Source organism: Diceros bicornis, chromosome 18, assembly GCF_020826845.1.
Source record: "Diceros bicornis minor isolate mBicDic1 chromosome 18, mDicBic1.mat.cur, whole genome shotgun sequence".
NCBI lineage: Eukaryota > Metazoa > Chordata > Mammalia > Perissodactyla > Rhinocerotidae > Diceros > Diceros bicornis.
In genome coordinates this window covers 47,504,408-47,516,587 of record NC_080757.1, presented here as the reverse complement: position 1 = coordinate 47,516,587, position 12,180 = coordinate 47,504,408, and the positions used below count along the sequence as shown (strand labels likewise).

Genomic DNA, 12,180 nt, shown 5'->3' with positions numbered 1-12,180 from the left:
AGAAGCCTTTCACAGTATATACATATATCAAATCACTACAATGTATGCTTTAAATATGTTAGCATTTTACTTGTCAATTATACCTCAATAAAGGTATAAAATAAATAATAAAAAAGAACACTCTAGTAGAAGAATGTGTAAAACACAAAAGCAGTTTTCAAATTTAAAAATGCCAAATACTGAGCCAGGCTTGATGGCCTAGTGTTTAAAGTTTGGCATGTTCTAGGGCTGGCCCCGTGGCTTAGCGCTTAAGTGCGCGTGCTCCGCTGCTGGCGGCCCGGGTTCGGATCCCGGGCGCGCACCGACGCACCGCTTCTCCGGCCATGCTGAGGCCGTGTCCCACATACAGCAACTAGAAGGATGTGCAACTATGACATACAACTATCTACTGGGGCTTTGGGGGAAAATAAAAAAAAAAAAAGTTTGGCATGTTCTACTTTGGTGGCCTGAGTTCAGTTCCTGGGCACAGAACCACACCACTTGTCTGTCAGTATCCATGCTGTGACGGCAGCTCACATAGAAGAAGTAGAAGAACTTACAACTAAAATATACAACTATATACCAGGGCTTTGGGGAGGGGGGTAAAAAAGAGAGAGGAAGATTAGCAACAGATGTTAGCTCAGGGCGAGTCTTCCCCAGCAAAAAAAAAGGCCAAATACCAATAAACATATAAAAAGATATTCAACCTAACTATTAATGAAAGAAAAGAAAATGCTATCTTTCTAGAGAACATTTCATCAGTATGTATCAAAAGACTCTAAGATGTGGATACTCTTTGATCCATAATTTCACTTCTAGAAATTCATCTAAGAAACAATTAGGTATGATATATGAGCAAAGATAGAATAAATGTTAATAATGACAAAAATTTGAAATTGGCCTAAAGTCCACAAAGAAGAGATTGGTCATCAGTGCTTCTCAACAGGAGCACTTTGGGCCCTTTCAACAGGCCGGTTTTTTACACACTGTAGGAAGTTAAGCATCAGGTACCAAATACTAGTAGCATCCCCTTCATTGTAACCACCAAAAAAATGACCTTGTCCCATCCACATACATTTTCAAACACTACCAGTACCACCCTCAGCTGAGAACCACTGGATTAAATACGTTTTGGAGTGTCCACACAATGGACTGCCATTTTAACAAAATGGCTAGGGTAGGATTGGTGCTTTTTTGTTTTTAATTTTAGGGGAAAATTCTCAATGATAAATTCTTGAATGAAAAATGCAGGTTGCAGAATAGTATATATAATGTGATATATCCATTCAATTCACTTAGCAAGTATTTGTTTAACATTTAAGGTGTGTCACACACTCTTCCCACTCCATAGTCTGCGGAGTGGAGAGATATTTGTAGTCTATATCCTTTATATATAAATAAATAAACTGGACATGTACATTCAGATGTCTTTCAAAGCAATTGCCTTGGCCAACAACTAAAAATAATCTATCTACATTATTTTTAATACATGTATTCATATATAAACACATTTTATACAAAAACAGAATCACACTGGAGACTACATTTACTAAACATTTTTCTGCATTCAATACACTATGCAGCCAGTTAAAAATGTTATTACTACTATCAATATTCTGTTGTACTATTATGGTGTATTATCTAATGAGGAAGAAAAATTAAACTTTAAGAAAGAAAATGTTCAGCATTATTTTAATTCAGAATTTATTGCTAAGATAATTTGCTTTAAAGGACAACATTCAAATGTATATATACTAGCATATTTTTTAATTCTAATGATTTTATTTTTATTTTCAAGATATGTGATTAGTCCTTTATATCTACCTGTTCTTAAGTCATTTCTGCCTGTCTTTTTTTTAAACAGCCTTTATTTTTTTAGAGCAGTTTTACATTTACAGAAAAATATGCACAAAGTAGAGAGTTCTCTTATACTCCCCGCCCCCCCCACCTCCAGTTTCTCCTATTATTAACTTCTTGCATTACTGTGGCACATTTGTTACAATTGATAAGCCAATGTTGATACATTGTTATTAACTAAAGTCCATAGTTTACATTAAGTTTTGCTCTCTCTGTTATACAGTTCTATGTGTTTGACAGATCCATAGTGTCCTATGCAATACAGAATAATCATTACAGCATCATACAGAATAGTTTCACTGGCCTAAAAATGCCCTGTATTCCACCTTTTCATCCTTCCTCCATCCCCTTCTTGTCTTTTTGAAAAATAATTTCTTACTCATTTTTTAATAGAACTTAGACCTTCATTTAGCTCTTTGAATATCTCAAACATAACATGCAATAAAGTTTTTGTCAAAGTGTTCTATATATAATTAATTTCATTTGGAGCGAATTCAGATTCAGTTATTGATTTTGTTGGTTGCTTCTTTCACATTACATGTTTTGCATTTGGTTTTGCATTTGGTGTTCTAAGTGAGAGGAGTTTTGTTTTCGTTTCCTGTCTTGACGCCCACCGTACCCCATCCAACCTTCACATCCTGCAGGGAGCCTGCTCTTGTTACCCAGCTCGCACGAAGAGTGTTGAGTCTCCTCCTGCAGAAACTGTTCCTGTTGGGCCATCACTTTCCAGCTCTATGTCTGGAGCCTACCCCGTTCACAGTTTTGTGTTTCTGCTCCTTAGAGACATTTATATCTTATTCAAGCATGGCCATGTCATTTCTCTTTTGTATATTTTACTGTCATTAGTATCTTCTTGAAGGGGGGATCAAAGTTTGTGCCCACTATACAGTCTTGATGATCTTGATTTTCCTAAAAATCATCTCATTATGTTATAAACACATATTAATTAGGAAAGTGAAACTCAAGATTTACTTTCTTCCCTAGAAAGAAGTTCAGACTTCTTAAGTGAAGAAGGGCTATTGAATAGTCTACAGAGCTTATCTTCTCACTTGCAAGACTGTCTAGACTCTAGATGGAGAAACTAGAATCGTTAAACCAGGACCATTCAGGTTTATTTGTTAGGATTTTTGTGATATTTAAGGGCTTGGTCATAGCTATGATTTATTTACACTAAGTTTGTTCGTAGATGCCAATCACAGTGGTTTTTCTCTAGGGAAATACAGTTTGCTTTAATCATCATTTCTAAGAATAAGTTGTAGCACTAGGTAGCAGAGGTGTGTCTATAAAATATTTCACGTGAAAAAAAGTATTTTAATTTATGGCAAAATCTGTATTAAGAAAATAGCTCTCCCTGCAGTCTTAAATTCTAGACATAGGAGCATTAGTATGCAAGAAGGCAAATCTGTCTCTCATTCTGCTTGGGGCTGGTTAGACCACATTTTGAGTATCATGTTCAGTCTCACTCTAAGGACACAGAAGGAGAGCAGCCAGAAGAAAGCAGCCAGTGGGTGAGGACCCTTAAAATCACATCCTAAGCGACAACTGAAATAAGCACGACAAGGGCAAGCTGGGAGGGGATATTCTTTTTAGACATTTGCTCATCTTTCCGTCAGATCTCCTTTGAAGATAAGTAGCAGCTTTCTAGTTGTTTTGTAATCTTCATTTTCTATTTCTAGTTGTTTTAATTGGGTTTAAGGTATAATAACAACACTCTTGTTTGGAATTAGGAAAACTCTCTCACATTCGGCTGAACCATGGAGCCACTTGGACAGGGGGAGGTATTGTAATGTCCTCTGGCCAGATCATGCGTTTACATAAGTCAAATGACAGTCTCGTATTGTCTTTAATTGACAACAGGAAGAGCTCAAGAGAGACCTGAAAATTAAGAAAGAAAAAGACATGGTGCAGGCCACAGCAGTGGCTGCCACCCCCCCTGCAGCGCCACCTGCGCCTCCAGCCCCCCCGCCTTCGCCTCCGCCTCCACCTCCCCCGCAGCACTCGGGCCCGCTGGCCACGGCCACGGCCACAGCCACGCTGCCTGCTGCTTCCCAGAAGAGGAAGCGGGAAGAGGAAAGAGACTCAAGCTCCAAGTCCAAGAAGAAGAAAATGATCTCTACTACCTCAAAGGAAACTAAGAAAGACACAAAGCTTTACTGTATCTGTAAAACGCCTTACGATGAATCTAAGTGAGTAGACCTTTTTGAGCTCTAGTTTATTTTCTTCAAAGTTTAGCTGTTAAATTTCTAGTTTTGAAGAAAATGAGTATATTGGTAGCAATGTAAATGAAAATAGTTTAAGATAATAATGTTTCATCTATGGTCTTGCATCTGATATCTTAACCTGGACACTAGAAAAGTAAAAATTTGTTATTTCATGTGTTCATGATTTGTGTTTGTCCTTCATCATATTCTTTTCTGTCAAAAGCAAGCTTTCTGTTGCTCCTTTGCTTTCTCCTCTTCTCTCTGGATTAACTCCAAATCCATCAGTAATGCTATCTGGAGAAGGAAGTGTGTTATTATCACTGCCCAAAGTTGAGAGTATCCTTTCTGGAATCTGTTCACAACCTATGATCACATTCAATCCTAGACACTCTGAATATGAATGGTGCAAGAGGTTTTGAGTTTGAGTGGTTTTGGCATTTTGTTGTTTAATTTTAAGCAATTCTATGTTTTTTGTATTGGAATATTGTAACTTCATATTATTTTTGTCAAAGTTCCCACTCTTACTGGGGACAAAGGTCAGAAAAATACAAAAAGTGTTCCTTTCACCCATTCCTCAAGTATGACTTCAAAAATTTGATAAGCATGGCAGCTAGAAGCTGTTTTTGACAGTTGTGACTTGTATTTGGTGAAAATACAAGATTTTAGAGACCCTAATCCATAAATGTAGTTTCATTTTTTTAGCATTATTTTCATTCAACTAAGTATTTAGCTTCCATTTTGAGCGTTTAAATGTAGTCCAGCTTTTTAAAGCCAAAATTAATTACAATTAAAAAAAATTTAACCGAAGTATTTTTGCAGTACCAAAATGTTTATTTTGATTGTGCTAAAAAATATGATCATTTAGAATTAGGAATGCTTAGTGTCTGCCTTAAGTCGATGCCTAATCAATTTATAAAATAAAATTGTGGTCTCTTTAATGATGTTTAAGTTGCAACATTGAAGCTGTGTTGGTGGTGCTATTTAAATTATAATCTGTTTGCAAGTGCTAGATCAAAATTTTTTGTTGGTACATTTAGCTTGTGTTGCATTAAACACAGATCAGTTTAGGCTTCTTCACTTTTCATTGTCTTATTTTATTGGAAATTATATATAATGTAAAAAGTGGAACCCTATTAATTGATTTCCCCTTAGTCTAATACAAGTGTGCCTCCCTTTAAGCAAAATATACTAAATGATTTATAGAACAAAACGATATGATTTACTTTCCTTACACAAAGATCTGCTTATGGAATTTCTTTAAATAATGAGGCTTCTTTGGCCTATTTAAAATACTCAGATCACAGAAATCCATTTCACACACAACTTTTTTGTAATACCTAAGTTGCCTAAAATGAGGCACACATGTACATGTGCTCATTCTATTGAGATGGCCTCATTATTTTGTGGATATTTCATATTTTTCAGTTTGTCATTAATGCTTCAGTATACTAGGTTCATTCACTCCCTGTTCTAGTTGGGATGAGTTAGTGTTTTTTTTAGGAGTATTTTGTAATCTCTTGTACCAAACTAGGCTGGTTTGGAAATCTAGTGAGAGTGACTAAAACTTGAAATTCAAGTCCTGAGCTTACTTCCAGACCACACAGCCCACCATCTGATGAAGGCAACATACAGAAACAGCTTGAAGGCCCCCACCTGTGGCATTGAAAATCATGTGAGAGTCATAATTCAAAAGAAAAAAGAAAAAGTGGTAAAAGGATAAACCACACAACCATGTATTATTCCTGTGTGTTCATAAAGCAGGTTAGTTTAAGCTTCCTTCAAGGACTGCTTCCATTCCTATAGGTGAATCTACCAAGAAACACTTTGGTAGAACCAATGGTATCAGCAAGGCCAGGCTGCTTCTCTGTGATTCATGCTAATTGTTGCTGTGACTTTGAGATGGCATTCCTACACAGCACCTGTCAACACTTTTAAATACACTATGTGTTTGTCAAGGATACTTTTCATTTTGTCATTTGGGATCTTATATTACAAAAGTCTGTATGTTAGTTAGCTGTATGTGAGTACCCACAGTTACACGTAACTTGTGCAGCCCCACCTTGCCCAGTACTGTAGAACCTCTCGCTGTTTTGGATAACTATCCTTACATCACTCTCCACACCGTATATCCCTGGTTTTGAATTGAAGTAGTTCCTCACCAGTTAATTAAGCTGACCACTCTCCTGCACATTGTCACACGTACTATATTAACTGAAAAACTGGCCCATGTCATAATCTGTTACAATTAGATTAAATTCCCATGTTTATTTAGAAAATATGGTAGAAATTGAATCACTCCATGTATCTTTCTTAGTTTTCTTCTTCATATCATATTTTGACCGTTTATTTATCTTCTACACCTGGCTGATCTGCATGTTCCTTGTAGTGTAACTTCTCCTTGGTGTTTGCGCTTTGCTTTGTTTTCAAATTTAAATTGTGAGATACATTTTCAAACCTATCTAAGAAATAGCCCTGATTTTGAAATGGCTTCTGTGGCATAGGTTTGACAGATGTAAGTCTGATTCTTTGGCTTTGGTTTTTGTGCCTGTTAACAGTTTTACACACATTCATTAAGAGGGAGACATTACCATCAGTGTGTTGTTTATTTTTTCAAATTCCAGTATGTTTTTAAAGACCCATATTTCACTAAACAGTGTATTTGTTGAAATTGATGTCAGTGACTTTATGTTTCCACGCTTGATACAGGGTCAGATGCTGTAGTTTGCCAGGATTAGAATGGTTGGATTCAAGATGTTTAGCTGACTCATTGCAGAAAGTTATCCTGTAAGAAAGTGAATCAGAGCAGGGAAGAGAGATTTAAGTACCATGCAGCTCAAAATGACAATTACATTGTCATTTTCATTGTGAATGCTTTTAGGTTCTATATTGGCTGTGATCTTTGTACTAACTGGTATCATGGAGAATGTGTTGGCATCACAGAAAAGGAGGCTAAGAAAATGGATGTGTACATCTGTAATGATTGTAAACGGGCACAAGAGGGCAGCAGTGAGGAATTGTACTGTATCTGCAGAACACCTTATGATGAGTCACAGTGAGTTCTGATAAGAGCATCATATTTAATAATTTAGGAAGCCAAATTGCTCTGACTGGTTACTTATTTATTATAAAATAAAAAGCAAGATATTTTTCTGCATATATTATACACTTACATTACAAATTCCTTTCCAATTTTTTTTCTCTTCTCTCTACCTCTCCTTCAAAATTTTTGTTGTTTCATAGTGAATGTTTGAGATGCATTGAGAAAAATATGGTTTAATGGTAGGCTTGATTCTTCAATATGTAACATAGAAATTAATGAGATTAAAATAGCCTGACTTGTTTGGACTTCAGTGTTTGAAATGGCACTTTATTGAAGGTTAGAAAAACACTAATTTGGGTACAAGCTCTGAGACTCTGTTATTAGCCTATAGGATTTTGAATTCCTGGTTGGGTGGCCAATATCAGCTTCCCATTTGATACAGTACTAGTTGAAAGATTTTTGGCTTTTTGTTTGGGGCTTTAAAGTCAATTAAATGTTTTACATTTTTCTTCATATTGGTTCTCCAATATTACACTGTGTTCTTAATAAACTTTTAATGCTTGATCTTAACATCACAAATACTAAATTAACACATTGTTGTCAATCTTCAAAAGTATTAAAATAATTATAATACTAAAACTGTTTTATATCCCAGGGTTATAATATTTTCAGGTGCATGTTTTATTACTTTTTAAAAGTCAATTATAAGGAATGTGATCCCATCTGTTTTGAACTCACATTTCCATTTCGGATCTTGCAGATTTTATATTGGCTGTGATCGGTGTCAGAATTGGTACCATGGGCGCTGCGTTGGCATCTTGCAAAGTGAGGCAGAGCTCATTGACGAGTATGTCTGTCCACAGTGCCAGTCAACAGAGGATGCCATGACAGTGCTCACGCCACTAACGGAGAAAGATTATGAGGGTTTGAAGAGGGTGCTACGTTCTTTACAGGTGAGAAACCACTCTGTGCTCAGTGTTTGAAGATGAAATCAACCAGTGTGACTTTGGAAACACTTCTTGGGTTTGAACTTTCTGATCTTAGTGTACATGATTATTTACTGACTCCCAGCTAGTCTAGGGAAGTGCTCCACAGATTTCAGTCCTTCACATGCCAATGTCGTGAGGTTTCCCATCTCCACACACTAGCTCAACTGTTGTTTATCTAACACTCGTATTTAAAATGCCTCACTTTTTTTTTTTTTTTTTGTGAGGAAGATCAGCCCTGAGCTAACATCCATGCCAATCCTCCTCTTTTTGCTGAGGAAGACCGGCCCTGAGCTAACATCCATTGCCAATCCTCCTCCTTTTTTTCCCTTTTCCGCCCCAAAGCCCCAGTAGATAGTTGTATGTCATAGTTGCGCATCATTCTAGTTGCTGTATGTGGGAAGCCGCCCCAGCATGGCCGGACAAGCGATGCATCGATGTGCGCCCAGGATCCGAACCCGGGCTGCCAGTAGCAGGGTGCGCGCACTTAACTGCTAAGCCATGGGGCTGACCCCAATGCCTCACTTTTTTAACCTAAATTTTATTTTTAAATAAAACTTTATCTCACTACTGTAGATTAAAAAACAGTTTGATTCAATTCTAGTGAGATAACAAATTCTTGTCTAAGGCTTTGAATCAAAGCCTTCCCTCCCTTATTAAAAATAAAAAGGAGATGGGGATGGCTTACAAGATCAGCAAGTGTTAGAGGTGTAGTCACAACATGAGAGAGAGAGAGAGACTAATGCTTGCTCCTGTTGTAATCATAAGAAGAAGAACTGAAAGAACTGTGGAGAGAATAGTCTCAATATGTGGTTGAGTGTTATTTAACATCACATCTCTGCCACCTTATTAGCTGGCAGTGGTAACCATTCCATGCTTTAAAGCCATCCCACCCCAGTTTTATAGATGTGATTGCGATGCCAACAGCACACAGTTGGCAGGTTGCCATGTAAGACCAGAGTACAGATTTCTTGACTCTTAAGCTAGTGCTCCACGCCCCCACTCCCATGCCAAGATCCTCAGACCACCCTTTGAGAATAATTATTACAGAGTATGGTCATCTGAGATAATTTGTGATAGAGCAGAAATCATCTATGTATAAATAATTTCATTTTTTTTTAACAATTTGTGTTTTATTTATTTATTTATTTATTTATTTATTTATTTATGAGGAAGATCAGCCCTGAGCTAACATCCATGCTAATCCTCCTCTTTTTGCTGAGGAAGACCGGCTCTGAGCTAATATCTATTGCCAATCTTCCTCCTTTTTTTTTTCCCCCAAAGCCCCAGTAGATAGTTGTATGTCATAGTTGCACATCCTTCTAGTTACTGTATGTAGGATGCCACTTCAGCATGGCCGGACAAGCGGTGCGTCGGTGCGCACCCAGGATCCGATCCCCGGGCTCCAGTAGTGGAGTGCGCGCACTTAACCGCTAAGGCACGGGGCCGGCCCCTATGTATAAATAATTTCATCTATCAAGTTTAAAACTGACTTCAGGAGTTTAAGGGTTGATTGATGCAGTAACACAAATGGGAAATTTAAATGGAATTAGTATTTCCACCTGAGTATAATGGTGCATTTTTGTTTTTTCATTATAGGCTCATAAGATGGCCTGGCCTTTTCTTGAACCAGTGGATCCTAATGATGCACCAGATTATTACGGTGTTATTAAGGAACCTATGGGTAAGTACTTGCATTGAATATGGAGTTTTTTCAGAAGTGTCAGCAGATATTTCATTTTTCATCCATAAAATTGATAAATCATGAGGATATGTTGAGCAAGGCTGGTGGGAGTATAAATTGGTGTGGTAACTTGTACAGTAAATTAAGAATGTATGTTAGTTTAAATGTGCATACCCATGGACCCAGTAATTTCAGTTCTTAGGATTTACATGTGCACAAGTATGTCGTTCATCACAGCAGTGTTTATAATTGCAAAAATGCTGGAAATGAAATAAATAGCCATCAATAGAGGAATAGCTAAATCAAATTATGTATAAGCAGAGTATTATACAGCTATATAAAAGAATGAATGAAATCAATGAATGGGTCGGAATCTGTCTGAGCCCCTTATCCTTCTCTGTCACCTCTTCCTCATCTTTTCCTGAAGAAGAGCAAATTTGATAGACCCATGGTAGAGATCCAAGAGACTGGAGCTTCATTTCCCAGAAAAAAAATGGTAGTAAATAACAGCTACAAGTGATTGTATTAAGATGAACAGCTATAGATGATTAAGTTGAAAATAGTTTATCTGCAAAAGAAGTTATCAAAATTAAAACATAGATAAAAGCTTCCAAAATTGCCAAAGGATCATCTCCATCTAATGAAAGAAGTATTCCAAAAGCCAGCTAAGCATTTTTTAAGTGGAAAAGGTTTTATTGTATATTTGAAAGTTGCTAAGAGAGTAGATCTTAAAAGTTCTCCTCACAATGAAAAAAAATTGTAACTGTGTGGTGATGGATGTTAACTAAACTTACTGTGGTGATCATTTTGCAATATATACATATATCAAATGATTTACGTAGGACACCTAAAACTAATGCAAGGTTATATGTCAATTATATCTCAATTAAAAATTTTTTTTAAAAAATGGGAAGGGTTTGTGTTTGATGGCAACTTGAAAGAGGAGGAAACGAGGAAGAGATAAATGAGGGCTTAGTTAAAACTATCTTTGAAAAATAAATAAATAAGTAGTCATTATCTCTATTCTTCTGATACTAAAGAAGTTAATCCTTGTACATATTTTAGATTTGTATAATCTCCTTTGAGAAAGTACTTGGAAGTGGGTTTTTTTTTTTTTTTTTTTTGGTGAGGAAGATTAGCCCTGAGCTAATATCCAAAACCAAGCCTCCTCTTTTTTACTGAGGAAGATTGGCCCTGGGCTAACATCCATGCTCATCTTCCTCTACTTTATATGGGACGCCGCCACAGCATGGCTTGCCAAGCGGTGCGTTGGTGCGCGCCTGGGATCCACACCCGCGAACCCTGGGCCGCCGCAGCGGAGCGTGCACACTTAACCACTATGCCACCAGGCCGGCCCCTGTATGTTTAAATAGGTAGATAATTCTGCTTCTAAAAATAACACAAGTTAATTGTAGGAGATGAGGGAAAAAAATAAGAAAGATAAAATGCACCTTTCATCTTTTCCTCACTGAATCTCATTACATTTTGTTGTGTTTGTGTGTGTGTTTGTGTTAAAATTGAGATTATATAATGATCTGTCTGGCAAACATCTTCCTGTGTCATTAATCTTGAATAACATGATTTTAATTGCTTTATGTAGTCTGTACATTTAATATACCTTAACTTATTTAACCAAAATTCTTTTTCTTGAAGAGCTAGATCTTTTTTAAATTTTTTTAATACCGCAAAGATAAACATCATCTTTTGTAGATAGTACATAAAGATAATATAAATCTCCAAGACACATTGTTGAAAGAAAAATGAAAGTTACAGAACAATACCTAACTTTTAAGCAGTGAACAATTACATATTTTCTAAGGATAGATAAATGTGTTTAGAAATGCATAGAAAATATCTGGAAAGATATGGACTAAATTGAAAATAGTAGCCTCTTTGGGGGGTATGAGAGAGCCCACAAGATCAGCAGCTTTTATTTTCTTAAACAGAAATAGTGTTGTAGTTGCCATACTTTATAACATACTCTGTAAATTGGTCAGTCCCTTTTTCACATCAACTGTGGTGTAGACCTGAATCGTTTTTAATTGTATGAAATTAAGATAATTTTTTTAATCACCACTCATTAATGAGTTTTCCAGTTGTGTGCACTTTTTGCCGCTATAAACAACACTTCTGTGAACATCTTTGTTTGTGCACCTGCCTGCGCTCGTTTGTTTTCTTAGGAAAAATTCCTAGAATGAGAATTTCTGGGTGAAAGGGTATATGTACTTTTTAGAGTTTGGATAACTGTTGTCTAATTGCACTTGAGCAAACGGAAGCAGTTTCCACTAATAGTGTATATCTGTACCCTTCTCTCTGCACTCTTGAAAACACTGAGTATTATCACTTCTTTGAGGGGAAATTTCTTTCTTTGAAAATATTTATTTCAAAATAATATGTTTGGTGTACAAATGCAGATGTTACAGATGTGTAGAG

General features: G+C 36.5%; 1 protein-coding gene across 1 annotated transcript in view; it reads left to right on the top strand.

Annotated features, from left to right (window-relative positions):
• Positions 1–12,180, top strand: part of BPTF (bromodomain PHD finger transcription factor) — a 141,360-nt gene that overhangs the window by 119,733 nt on the left and 9,447 nt on the right. Inside the window, 3 exon segments of the mRNA XM_058561375.1 lie at positions 3,694–4,022; positions 7,838–8,030; positions 9,663–9,747. Coding sequence (XP_058417358.1) covers positions 3,694–4,022; positions 7,838–8,030; positions 9,663–9,747 — 607 coding nt within the window.